Raw genomic sequence first — 13,951 nt, 5'->3', positions numbered from 1 at the left:
CGGAGGAGTGGTACCCAAGCGTCAAATTTAGGTTACAATATCTCCGGATGTAATTAACATTTTACAATGCAACAAACGGCACTGATTACATATTGTTTATATGTTCAGATGTGCTAACAAAACTAACGGGGTTCCATTAAAAAAAAACGTAGGTTTGTGTTAAAAAACATACTTCCGTGCATTTTTTTAATGGTTTGTATTAAACAGTTACACTAGCCCCTCTCCTCACGTTCGGTCTGTGGAATCGGTTCGTCAGTATTTGATGCCAAGTAGGTCAAACACTACCGATGCCTCAACACGTATTTCAGAACATCGTGGAGGCATTCGGTCCCTTTGTCAGCGCTGGAAAGATACTTAAGGTTCAATACGACTCCCTCACTCTTCCTAAAGAACGGAGCGGACTTGGCCTCGTCAATGTTCATGATCGAGCCGTGTCTCTATACGGTAATATACATCTCGAGCCTTGACAACGATGCCATGTCAGCAGTATCGCACAGAGTAGGATTGTGTGATTTCAGTCTCCTACGACTTAAAAGTGGTAGGTCGCTATGCACAGGTAGATTAGAATTCTTCGAGATCTTGTGGAATTCCCTCATAAGGGCAGTACATCTGCATAGATCAGTAGGCATTATACCAGTTAACAGTGGAAGCCAATAAACTGAAGTACATCTGATTGCGCCAGATATTATGCGCATTGTCGTATTCAGCTGGGTGTCAACAAACCTTGTATGATGACTGTACAACCAAACAGCACTTGAGTACACCAAACTCAGAGTTGAAGATCGTAGGGCGGTTGCTGAAAATCCCCAGGTAGTTCCACATAGCTTATGGAGGATGTTGTTTCGAGTCCCCAACGTTTGAGCTAAGTTAAGAAGGTTTTTGAAGCATAGTGTACGGCCCGGATGACACCAAGATATTTTGGGTTCCAATAATCCAAAATTATCAAATTTTGATTAAAAACCAGCATTGGCGGCCGAAGAATAATAAGGCACCCTCATTCTGCCAACGGCCGTGTCAAAGAGGGCGGAGGAGCGGACAGAGGTTCAGGGCACTCTCTTGTCCTAGGGGTGGGCTTTTTTTAATGATTACCGTAATTAAACAGTAAGGGTACGTGAGGAAGTATGGTAATTGGTGATGAATGTGAATGGGGATTAAGATTTGATAGTCATAGAGACTGCAAGGGAAAAAATTGAATGTAGGATTACTTGACAGTATTAGCTGCTGAAAAGGAAAGTAGCCAGAGGGAAGATTCTACATTTCCTCTATAGTTGGATTTGATACTCCAATCCCAAATCACAAGAGAAGAAGGTATATTTGACGAAGACCAGAAACAGCAGGATGATACGTATCACTTGGTATGCTAAACGGTCAGGCAAAAATTTAGAAACAATAATTCTAGACTCTCAAGTATAGCAATTTGCTCAGCAAGATTAAGTTCGTAATTTGGTTCACATGGACAACAGTTACAAATTAGATAGGATGGATAATAAAGGATATGCAATGAAATCGAATATTCAGTACCTAGAAAATTTTCACATTTTGTCATTCTGTTGTGTGGGAGTGAATAATAGACTAACTAGAAATGGAGTGGGATATGATAAAGATTTATGGCCTGAAACAAAGAGGTAAGTACAGCTGTAGAAGAGGCAATCAAGCCATAGGTGACCCAGGAATTAACAGAAGGTATAAACATCTTAAATCAGAATGGATGACAGAAACACGTAAAGATACTTGAAATATATCATGGAAAAAGTCTGATGTGGCCTAGAATAAAATTAATTATAATTTCGTAGAAGCAGAATGGAAATGACTTGAACTACTACATACATACTGGAATCCTCCATTATATGTAGAAGAAATGGCACACAGGTATCAGGAGCATGTTAAAAGTGGAGAAGAATTGATGATAATTAATTGAAACCCTCAGCTGCCGACAGGTGTTGTAGATATACCTCGATGGGGACAGCTGAAAATGTGTGCCCCGACCTGGATTCGAATCCGGGATCTCCTGCTTACATAGCAGACGCTCTATCCATCTGACCCACCGAGGATACAGATGAATAGCGCGACTGCAAGGACTTATCCCTTGCACGCTTCCCGTGAGAACCACATTCCCAGTTGTCTACAATCTACATACGTAATGTACCTAATAGATACTTGCGCATCCACTCATTACTCGCGCACACTAAGGTGACGATTCCCATAAGAGTCCGGGCAACCTGTGCGCATTCGCACAGACGAAAGTCAATGGCTGGGTAGCCTTTAACTGTATTTGAAGATAGTAACTGCTCTCGAAAGAACAGATGCCATTGACGACCAGGCTGCTTCTCTAGAATAGATGATGGATAGAGCTCTGCCACGTAATCAGGAGATCCCGTGTTCGAGTCCAGATCGGGGCACACATTTTCAGCTGTCCCCATCGAGGTGTACCAACAACACCTGTCGACAGCTGAGGGTTTCAATTAATTATCATGTATTCTAGAGAAGCTGCACGGTCATCAATAGTATCTGTTCTTTCGAGAACAGTTACTATCTTCATATACAGGAGAAGAATTCGTCTGGCGGCAGCTTCATGAAAATGGGGATCATCGCTTGTTTTGACGTTGCCTTATGTCAATTATTACCCATACGTGTAGATCTTCAGTATTTCCCGGTGAGGCGTTACATCTTGGAAAATGGGGTTTTCTGCCTGCAACCCGCGTTCAGCTTTAGGGAGCAAACGAAGCAGATTACGAGTTACTCGATCAGAATATCGTGAAGCATGGCGCGGATTACCGGATGAAAACCAGATTTTACAAGATGGAGTTACCCGTGGGTTATTCAAATTGACTTAACTGTCATCATAACTGATGCTTCACCGAAGGTTTTACGCCGTTATTTCAGTGCAATAATCTTTGTTATTAAAAGAAATGTTCTCGCTGCTGTTCTCAATAAGAAGTGTCACAAACATAAACATTCGCCGTTATTGAGATCCTTCCGTTTCTCCTGGCATATTAGTTGACAGAATATTCCCGGGTGCACTGCCGCTTCATAGTTTCCAAGAGGCACAGTATTTCTCAGATGAGATGTCACCGTCGTCAAGTGTACCGACTGACGGACCTCCTGGGGCCGCGCTTACGACTTAATTCCGCTGTCTCTGTGGGCCACTCCTTATGCGGTCCACGCCCAAGGGCGCACGTTGGCGGCCAAAGATGCGATAATATCGGCGTCTGTAGCGGCTGACGCTCGGGCGCGCACCTTGACTGCAGTAGCGTGCATGTAGGCAATCCATCCGCCCTGGACGCCAGCTCGTCGTTGTTTGCTGAGTATCTTGTTACGTAGGCCCAGCGCTGCTTCCCAGTCCTTACTGAGCCTACAGCTGCTGTTCCTTTTCACGAGATTGTCCCTGGCGCCTGTTACTTCGATATTTTTGCTAAATACCTGGTGCATTTGTATTCCATAACGTGAGTCTCGGACAAGGAGTGCTCTGCGACGTCTGACATGTTATGATAGTTTCGCTGAATGTTCCCAGGTGTTAGAGGCGTCTGTCTTTGATGGTGCACAACGTTTGTCCAGTGTGTGTCTTTCCACATTGGCGTAGAATCTAGTATATCTCAGCCATCCATAAACTCAGGTGATCTTCATCGCTCCCCAGCTTCAACATTTTCAGAAAGGAAACACTTGCAGACACAATGAGAAAAATTGTAACCGAACCATCCACATTCTCAAAAAGCGGCAGCTGTCACGAATGTAGTACATCGACTAGGTAGAATACCTCTTTGGAAAAATGCAAGTGCAAACAGAATAGAACAGGATTAAGAGAGGTCCAGATATTCGAAGACTGGGCAGTAACACACGATGGAAAAACACATTAGAAAACTCATCCCTCAACATAAGCAAAAACGGCACTCCCTACCATGCCACAACCAACTCACATATAAAATTAGTAACGTCTTCAAAAAACATAAAATTAATATATTCTTCAAGGAAAATAGCACATCAGAAGCGAAATTAAAAACGAGGACAGTAGGGAAAAATAAATATGGCAGTTTCGTAATATGTACGTTAATATATAATTACTATAACAATAAATATATTGAGATGACTGGCATAAATTTTAATATCACCTACAAGGACGCATAAGGCACTGAAATGTGAAGGTACCCTCTCAACTTAGTCAGAACATCTAAATCTTATGCTGTAACAACAAAGCAAAAGTAATTCTGGCCCTCCTGAAAAAAAGTTGTATACAGAAGCCATAAAAAACACTGAAAATATTCTCAACGACCGTAAGAATAATGTTAAAAGTAATTCACACTTCACCATAAAAAATTAAAGATACAAAGTAAAGGAAACGCCACTATTGGATTAGACCTTATCATTGTTCCGACTGGCCGCCTGGTGCATACAACGCGGTACGAGGTGCGATTATGGTTGTGGGATATGTGAGCGGTATGGCGAAAATTTAAAAAAACTAAAAAATAATGTAGTAAATAAAAATTTCAGCCTTAAGTATGCGAGAAAGACCTTGTGCAGTGTGCTAAAGAATAGGTGAAATTCTTAAATCTGACCTATCAGTTCGAAGAAACTTGTATTGTACTTGTACTGTACTTGTACATACAGAAGAACACGTGTATAAACAAAAATAACAAAGAATATCGAAATGAAAGTACGTGTAAAGGCCTATATTTTAAAACAGTTAGATAATTTAAATGAGCTGCCAAGAATCACTACAGATCTCCTATCAAAATGTGTACAATTAAGTAATTTTCTTAAGATTATACAGGGTGTTTCACAATTCATGTTACTCGCTTGTAGAGGCTGTAGACGGGACATCGTAGATCAGCATTTACTTGGGAAGCCATGTCCGGAAATGTTATACAACGACACTACAGAGCGGCAGAGCTATAGGCGTCGGCGCTTCTAAATGTATGTATATACAGGGAGATTCCGTGATGACGTTACAGACTTTCAAGGATGATTAAGAAGGATAAATGTATCAATTTCACGTCATGGTCCCTTGACTAGAAGCGAACGAGTCGAAAGTTAAAGGCGAAAACCGTTCTCATATCTGTGACAATGGAATGCAAGTCCTGATACTGTCGTTACTAAGATTACACGGAAGGTAACTTTCAGAGGTGGCAGTACGGATCTAAACAAGAAGATTTTTTTATAAAAATCGGCTTTAAAATGCATACCTTAAGAGCTATGAGCACTTGCTCAGTACAGCAGAAGTATTTTACCCTAGCGAAGATGAACAAGTGCTCATAGCGCCTCAGGTATGAATTATAGAGACCATGTTTACTGGACATTTTTTCCTTGTTTTGGCCCATACTGCTACTTCTCGAAGTTGCGTAGCCTACATTCTTAGTAACAACAGTAGCGGTACATGCGTTCCACTGTTAGAGGTATCAGAACGGTTTTCCCTCACTACTTTCGACTCGTTCATTTCCAGCACATGGACCCTTACCTCAGTTTGATATATTTATCCTTCTCTATCAAAGTAGAAAGTTTGTAATATCGTCAGAAAATTGCCCTGTATGAACGTACAATTACTGGTGCCGGTGCCTATAACTTTGCCGTTCTGTCACATCGTCACCTGACATTTCCGGTCATGTAAAACCTGATCTATTGAGTCCCCTCTACAACGTATAGAAGTGTGTAACATGAATCGTGAAGACCGCGTTGATCACTGTTAATGCCTTGCAAGAATATGTGAAACATGTTTGGTACACACAAATAAAACACTCAGTTGTAAAAGATGGAATTTTCCCACATCTGTAGGATAAAGGAATATGCAGGATGAACTAGAACTCCACTCAAAAACTTTCAGAGATGGTTCAGGAATACTTTATTTTAGTATCAGGGACCCACAGCCTTTGGTGCATAGTTACCGATTGTATAACGGTTAAAATGTCGACGCTATGTGCTGTGTGTTTTTTTTCCTTTCGTTCACGATACCAACTTTAGACAACAAAAATTTCCTCCCTAACTCGTGGCGCTCAGATGTGCTTTCAGTACTTGTCGCTAAGGTCTAGAGTTTTGTATCCCTGTAACGTTAGTTGTACGTTAACAGTGACGCACAGCAGTGCTGCGGGTAGCTTTACTGATGAAGAGTTGGCCGTGGTGCAGCTCGTGTATGAGTTCGCTGAATACAAAGGACGACCGGCGCAGCAGCACGATGCTGAGCTTTCCTCCCACCGACGGCAGTTGCATGAGTTTCGTCTGATGTTTGTTGCATTATTCTTAGTTGCGTGTAGTACGTTTTGGTGATAGCATATTACAGGCATATTCGTTGTTGTGAAGTTATTTTTCACAGAAACAAGGGTGATATAACGAGCTGCCGAAGACCGTGGGTCCCTCTTACTAAAATACTGAAAAGGTATTCATGAACAACCTCTGAAAGTTTGTTATGGCGTTCTGGCTCACCTTGTAGAAATATTGTTGCTCCGTGACGAAAAACAAAACGCTCATTGATCTTCTATCGCAAATTTACAATCAGCTTATCGACAGTTGCTTCGTAGCCTTGCCGCGCTGGGCAGCCGCTGTCTAAGGCGCCTTGTCATGGTCGGTGCGGCTGCCCCCCGTCGGAGGTTCGAGTCCTCCCTCGAGCATGGGTGTGTGTGTTGTCCTTAGCGTAAGTTAAAAGTTAGACTAAGTAGTGTGTAAGCTTAGGGACCGATGACCACAGCAGTTTGGTCCCATAAGACCTTACCACAAATTTCGAAATTTTCAGAGCCTTCAATATACTACTCCGTAAGGACTAGTGCCCGATTAGGACATCGTAAAAATTAATGACATGCTAGTTCATACCTCTGTATCGTTTGCACTGCCGCTCCTAACATAAGCGACTTACATTCTAACATTCTGCGTGGTGTCTGTTTGTTCTATGTCGTGTCTCCCTACCACTTTCGCGCAACGACGCTCTGAGCGTGTTTTTTAGGGAATTAACTAGTTTGAACCTGGGACCTGTTGCTGGTAAGGAGACTTCAGACCACACATGACATGTAGAGTTCAGAAGAGTTCAGTGAGACTAGCGATGATATAACCAAATACTTAATGACTTCAGTGTCAGCTCCACTGCACTCCCTGTAAAAGGATCTTAATACTAACTAAATTTAGTGGAAGGGGTTCAAGGCTTTCCTATTTTTAGTTAGCTGGTAAAATAACGTCGAAAAAGCAGTTAAGTTTACCACTGGAAATTTTATTCTACTCACAAAACATCGTTTATAAATTGCACTATTGATAAAAGGAAATGTTTTAATACAGGATGGTAAAAACCAACTGCGTTCAACAAAAATGTGAACGAGTATTTCCTGAATGGTTTTCCAAGTTCTACAAAAGATCGAAGGATGACCTATGCCATATCACATCTATAATCTAGGTTTCAATTAAGTATCACAAAAGAGTAAACTATCAAAATGGTCTACAGTGACCCTCAATTATCTTTAATTACTTATCTAACTTGTCGTAAATTACAGTGGCTGATGTGGCTTCTCAATAATTATATAACAGAAAAATCATCGCGTTTCAGATTTTTACTTCAAGTGGCAAATGTGAACACCTTGAGCTTTAATTGACGATCGACACTCGTATTACGCAAAAAGGGGGGTGCAACAGATGAGACTTCTGCAGTTCTGAGTGAAGCTTTATGCGCTGTTATGCGGCATCGCGTGCGTTCATTACCTTGTCGGTGTTCGTCAGGGGGCGGTGGGGAGCACAGCTCCCCTCACCTCGCCATCTCGGAAGCAACTCTCACCTAACTTCTCCTTACTACAATTTAACGAAGTTGGTTTAAAAAAAATATCTGGCTGTGTTTTCATCTGACCAATCAGCGTCTCAATGTTAACCTTAAGCCCCACCTACAAAAATTCTTTCATGGTGGGGCAATGTTTTTAAAGTTTGCAACGTAACAGAAACGCGAAAAAGTCTCACGCTAAAACTTGCAGCAGGTGTGGTCCTTTTTGTGTTATCGTAAGATCTATAGTGTTCTTCTGGAGGGCTCTATCTTTTAACGTGGGCTGGGGGGTGGTCCAGGTGGTTAGCTGGCGACGTGGGTGTCCGTCCCTTATCGTAGGGCCTTCCTTCTTAACACGGTTCTGCTCTCGGCTTCTGTTCTCTTTTCTCCCCTCGGAACTGCGTCTGTCTCACGGTGGGAAGGTATGACATGCATTTAGGCATTCTTGTGTTAGTCTGTGGTATTCCATTCGCTCACTCGTTACTCGTATTACTTTGGTTAATTTACTGTCACGATTTATTTGGAGCTATGTGACATACTACTGGATTTACTTATCGTGTCAAGGTTTTCATGGAAGGTGTTGGATTTGCCTGACACCTTACAACATGCTCACTTTTGATGTCACGAAATGGCAAGTACTTCAGATTGCTGATTCTAATGATTCAGCGATAATTCTGTCTATCGATCTTTATTGATTCGGCCCTGCTTTATTGTTGAACCAGCTCCCCTGAGTTTGTTCTCAAAACCTTAGAGGGCACAATGCCTTCTCTCCTGTATCTGTCATTTTAGCTGCCTTTTCAATTTCCATTTCTATAGCCTTTTCTTTCGCTGATTCGAGACGTACTGTCTCAGGATGGCAGGCCGACAACGTTTCGTACTGAGGAAATTTGATAATTGAACGACACATCGTTCAAGTGTAACAGTATGACACAGAGGCTAACTTATCAATGAGAGTACTTGTCGCTCACAGTTTGATTTTCTGTACACAAGTTATTCGTGCCCTTTGGCGCCATATTGTATGACTGCTAACGGTTAATAACAAAAATGGTGCAAATGGCTCTGAGCACTATGAGACTTAACATCTGAGGTCGTCAGTCCCCTAGAACGTAGAACTACTTAAACCTAACTAATCTAAGGACATCACACACATCCATGCTCGAGGCAAGATTCGAACCTGCGACCGTAGCAGTCACGCGGTTTCGGATTGAGCGCCTAGAAACCGCCAGACCACCGCGGCCGGCGGTTAATAACAAGGTGTATGGTTTGAGACATGTAACCACGTGTAACCACCCGCACCAAAAATTATACATGCATGCAACTGAGACTGACAAAATAAAAAAAATTAAAAATTTTCTCAATTTATTTTTCTGTAAATTTATAACATAGGGCTAAATTTACGGACAATCTGGAAATCGCTGTAAGATGCTACAGCTCGCCAGAGAAAGTAATACGCCAAGTGGTAGTAATCAATCAACTTATTGAAGTCCCCTCGCAGATTTCACACGACATGTATTTTTTTTTATTTCCGCACTTTACAATAAAATATTTGTTCACGGTAAATTATTTAGCACTAAACTAGAAACAACGAAAGGAAACACCAGTCAGCGACGGATCGCAGCTTTCAGTCTAGTGTATTTCTGGACAATAGAGCCATCGGATGTGACATTATGTGCTCTTCCTAGCGACAGAGAGACGCGAGTGTGTCCAAGTGAAGGTGCGCTCGGCGAGCTCTGGCAGACGTAGACAAACCACTGTATGAGGTAGCGTGGTGAGGATGACGGCTGTGAGAAGGCGCTCTTTCTCCGTGTACATGTCAGTAATGTAGCCACGATGAAATGTGTGTGAATACCGCGCAAAATGTGGACTGCTAGCGGCTCTCGCAGACAGCAACTGTCGCTACGCTTTAACACATAAGAGTGGCGAAATTTCATAGCTGCTAGAATAAAAATTACGAACTAGAAACTTGTCCATAAAAGATAATTAATAAACAACACCATTCTCTGAAAGAGAATTCCAAGCCCGAATAAACGAGTTTCTCGTACATTCTGACGAAACAGTAGTTAGTAAGAACCAGCAAATAAAAGTTCAATAAAATTACGATATATACGAATATTAATAACGGCCAAACTATGAGACTAACAATGCCCGAGAAGTATTGATGTAACAAGCGTCTCAATCTCCGTCATATGAAGGATTTAACAACGATAAGCTAAATTCCGCGATCAGGCCAAGAGCACCCAACGATCCTGACAGGCCGCCGTGTCATTGTCTGCAATACACCAGAAATCGGATGCCGTGCGGAGGGGCAAGGGGTAGCATACCTCCCTCCCAAAGGCCATCAAGCCACTACTTCTCATTAAAATATGTCCACGTTAGACTTTACGGAACTGGGTGGGGTATGTCCGTCCCCACACTATGAGAAAAAGCCCTGACAGTATCAAGAATTGAACCCACGTTCATCGGCACGGCAGTCAGACAAGCTCACCACCACACGAGACCGATGGAATGACGTACTCTAATTATTCATCACTATTTCCTTTTACACACCAGGCTCATTTTTCCAGTAATTATCATTAATGACTAACTACCATCAGATACAAGTGAGGAAACAACTTAAATGAATCTATATAGGTAATTATTATTGTGTTTCAAAAGAGATTTAACAGTAACAAAGTCAGAAAAGCTGAATTATTATCATTAATTAACGGGCAGTACGGAATAAAAGTGGAGAAATCCAATGAAATTCTTATTTCATATGATGTGTCAACGTTTGTTGAAGTGTTATTGCCGCGCGGGATTAGCCGAACGGTCTTAGGCGCTGCAGTCATAGACTGTGCGGCTGCTCCTGGCGGAAGTTGGAGACCTCTCTCGGGCATGGGTGTATGTGTTTGTCCTTAGGATAATTTAGGTTAAGTAGTGTATAAGCTTAGGGACTGAATACCTTAGCAGTAAAGTCCCATAAGATTTCACACACATTTGAACATTTGAAGTGTTATTCGTAAAAACACGCTAGTGATGACAAAAATATTAGAGCACCAATTAAGCATAGCTTAAACGCCGTATCTGTCCAGTTTTTGCTGTCGTTAGATGCAGTATTCCAATACACCTAACCTTGTATTTTTAGTTGCTATGTAAATAGTTATAAGATCAAATATAAATGATGTGTTTGAGAAATGAATTGCTTATGGGCAGAGAGTTCGCTACCTTTTGAAGTTATAAGTTACTCGACGTCTCGCAGTTACAAATTTTCGTGCACGTCAAGTATCGAGAATATTGTAATATACGTGAATTCGCATAACATTTTCCGGAACACATTTCCGAAAGACTCGATGTCTTGTGAGCTATCGTTACTAAAGTCTTTGGCTAGTACTTAAGGATTTCAGTGAGGTTAGAGCTGTTCGAACTGGCGATATTTTATGAACTTAGGTGGAGTTTAGCCTGAACTGAAGTTACACTTCCATGTAGGACTCGTGGATTATGGCTTTTGATTCATAGCTGAAGTTGATACACTCCTGGAAATTGAAATAAGAACACCGTGTATTCATTGTCCCAGGAAGGGGAAACTTTATTGACACATTCCTGGGGTCAGATACATCACATGATCACACTGACAGAACCACAGGCACGTAGACACAGGCAACAGAGCATGCACAATGTCGGCACTAGTACAGCGTATATCCACCTTTCGCAGCAATGCAGGCTGCTATTCTCCCATGGAGACGATCGTAGAGATGCTGGATGTAGTCCTGTGGAACGGCTTGCCATGCCATTTCCACCTGGCGCCTCAGTTGGACCAGCGTTCGTGCTGGACGTGCAGACCGCGTGAGACGACGCTTCATCCAGTCCCAAACATGCTCAATGGGGGACAGATCCGGAGATCTTGCTGGCCAGGGTAGTTGACTTACACCTTCTAGAGCACGTTGGGTGGCACGGGATACATGCGGACGTGCATTGTCCTGTTGGAACAGCAAGTTCCCTTGCCGGTATAGGAATGGTAGAACGATGGGTTCGATGACGGTTTGGATGTACCGTGCACTATTCAGTGTCCCCTCGACGATCACCAGTGGTGTACGGCCAGTGTAGGAGATCGCTCCCCACACCATGATGCCGGGTGTTGGCCCTGTGTGCCTCGGTCGTATGCAGTCCTGATTGTAGCGCTCACCTGCACGGCGCCAAACACGCATACGACCATCATTGGCACCAAGGCAGAAGCGACTCTCATCGCTGAAGACGACACGTCTCCATTCGTCCCTCCATTCACGCCTGTCGCGACACCACTGGAGGCGGGCTGCACGATGTTGGGGCGTGAGCGGAAGACGGCCTAACGGTGTGCGGGACCGTAGCCCAGCTTCATGGAGACGGTTGCGAATGGTCCTCGCCAATACCCCAGGAGCAACAGTGTCCCTAATTTGCTGGGAAGTGGCGGTGCGGTCCCCTACGGCACTGCGTAGGATCCTACGGTCTTGGCGTGCATCCGTGCGTCGCTGCGGTCCGGTCCCAGGTCGACGGGGACGTGCACCTTCCTCCGACCACTGGCGACAACATCGATGTACTGTGGAGACCTCAAGCCCCACGTGTTGAGCAATTCGGCGGTACGTCCACCCGGCCTCCCGCATGCCCACTATACGCCCTCGCTCAAAGTCCGTCAACTGCACATACGGTTCACGTCCACGCTGTCGCGGCATGCTACCAGTGTTAAAGACTGCGATGGAGCTCCGTATGCCACGGCAAACTGGCTGACACTGACGGCGGCGGTGCACAAATGCTGTGCAGCTAGCGCCATTCGACGGCCAACACCGCGGTTCCTGGTGGGTCCGCTGTGCCGTGCGTGTGATCATTGCTTGTACAGCCCTCTCGCAGTGTCCGGAGCAAGTATGGTGGGTCTGACACACCGGTGTCAATGTGTTCTTTTTTCCATTTCCAGGAGTGTAGTTCCATCCACAAAAAATGGTTCAAATGGCTCTGAGCACTATGGGACTCAACTGCTGTGGTCATAATTCCCCTAGAACTAAGAACTACTTAAACCTAACTAACCTAAGGACATCACACACATCCATGCCCGAGGCAGGATTCGAACCTGCGACCGTAGCGGTCGTGCGGTTCCAGACTGTAGCGCCTTTAACCGCTCGGCAGTTCCATCCACAGAATTTCACAAAAAATAACATATATATAAGTGTGTGTGTGTGTGTATGTTTGTGTGTCGCGCGTGATCAGCCGAGCGGTCTAAGGCGCTGCAGTCATGCACTGTGCGGCTGGTCCCGACGGAGGTTCGAGTCCGCCCTCGGGCATGGGTGTGTGTGTTTGTCCTTAGGATAATTTAGATTAAGTAGTGTGGAAGCTTAGGGACTGATGACCTTAGCAGTTTAGTCCCGTAAGATTTCACATACATTTGAACATTTTGTGTGTGTGTGTGTGTGTGTGTGTGTGTGTGTGTGTGTGTGTGTGTGTGTATAACTTACGGTTATGTATCAGCAATACATGCCTAGTTCTCACTAGCACTTATTCCAAGAAAAATCCTGATAATGAACTGAAATATAAATTGATTGCTTGTGTTCTAGCCTTAGACTGAATACAGAGTGGCACATCGTAATTAATTCAATCGCAACACGCGGAGAAGACGATTAGCTTGGACGTGAAAATACTTAGTAAAAAATGGAATGATTAACTATATCCGACATCAAAAGTTATGACGTTAGTCAGTCATGTCTGGAAACCCTTAAAATTCACACGTCTTTTCCAGTTTTTCTTAGATTATTTTGGGTCTACCTGAAAAAAAAACTTGATTTTCTTGTGGAGATGCACTCTAAGAGTCTACCCCGGTAACGTAAGACTTGAATCCTCAGGATGATGACGGTGCTGGAACTGCCGCCGGAGATCACGGACGAGGCTCTGAAGGGCGCCTACAGCGGCAACATCAAACGGCCTCGCTACTTCAAGACGCACCTGCCCAGGGACCTGCTACCCAAGCAGATATGGACCAAAAAACCCAAGGTGAGTCACGTTTCCACTTTCCCTAAGCTCATCACTTCTCACCTTGGACAACAGCCTCTGGTTCAGAGTGATTACGGCCTTATAGCGGCAAAGGCCTTCAGCGGGCTATGACTGAAGTGAGGTCATACAGACGTTGAAAAAAACCGTTTCGATACACGGCAACGCTTTTTAGGTTTAGCGATACATTTAACGGCAAAGAATTAAGTATTAATAGATTTAATGATTGTTCCTTTGGTATTTCAG

The 13,951-nt window shown here is 43.6% G+C and overlaps 1 protein-coding gene across 1 annotated transcript in view; it reads left to right on the top strand.

Moving 5' to 3' along the window:
* Positions 1–13,951, top strand: part of LOC124787719 (luciferin sulfotransferase-like) — a 313,245-nt gene that overhangs the window by 204,624 nt on the left and 94,670 nt on the right. The window contains exon 4 of the mRNA XM_047254564.1: positions 13,561–13,708. Within this exon, the coding sequence (XP_047110520.1) occupies positions 13,561–13,708 (148 nt within the window). The remainder of the gene's footprint in view (positions 1–13,560; positions 13,709–13,951) is intronic.

The sequence above is a fragment of the Schistocerca piceifrons genome, chromosome 3 (genome assembly GCF_021461385.2).
Source record: "Schistocerca piceifrons isolate TAMUIC-IGC-003096 chromosome 3, iqSchPice1.1, whole genome shotgun sequence".
In the NCBI taxonomy this organism is placed as follows: domain Eukaryota; kingdom Metazoa; phylum Arthropoda; class Insecta; order Orthoptera; family Acrididae; genus Schistocerca; species Schistocerca piceifrons.
Note: the sequence above shows the minus strand (reverse complement) of the source record. Positions and strands in the feature narration are given on the sequence as shown.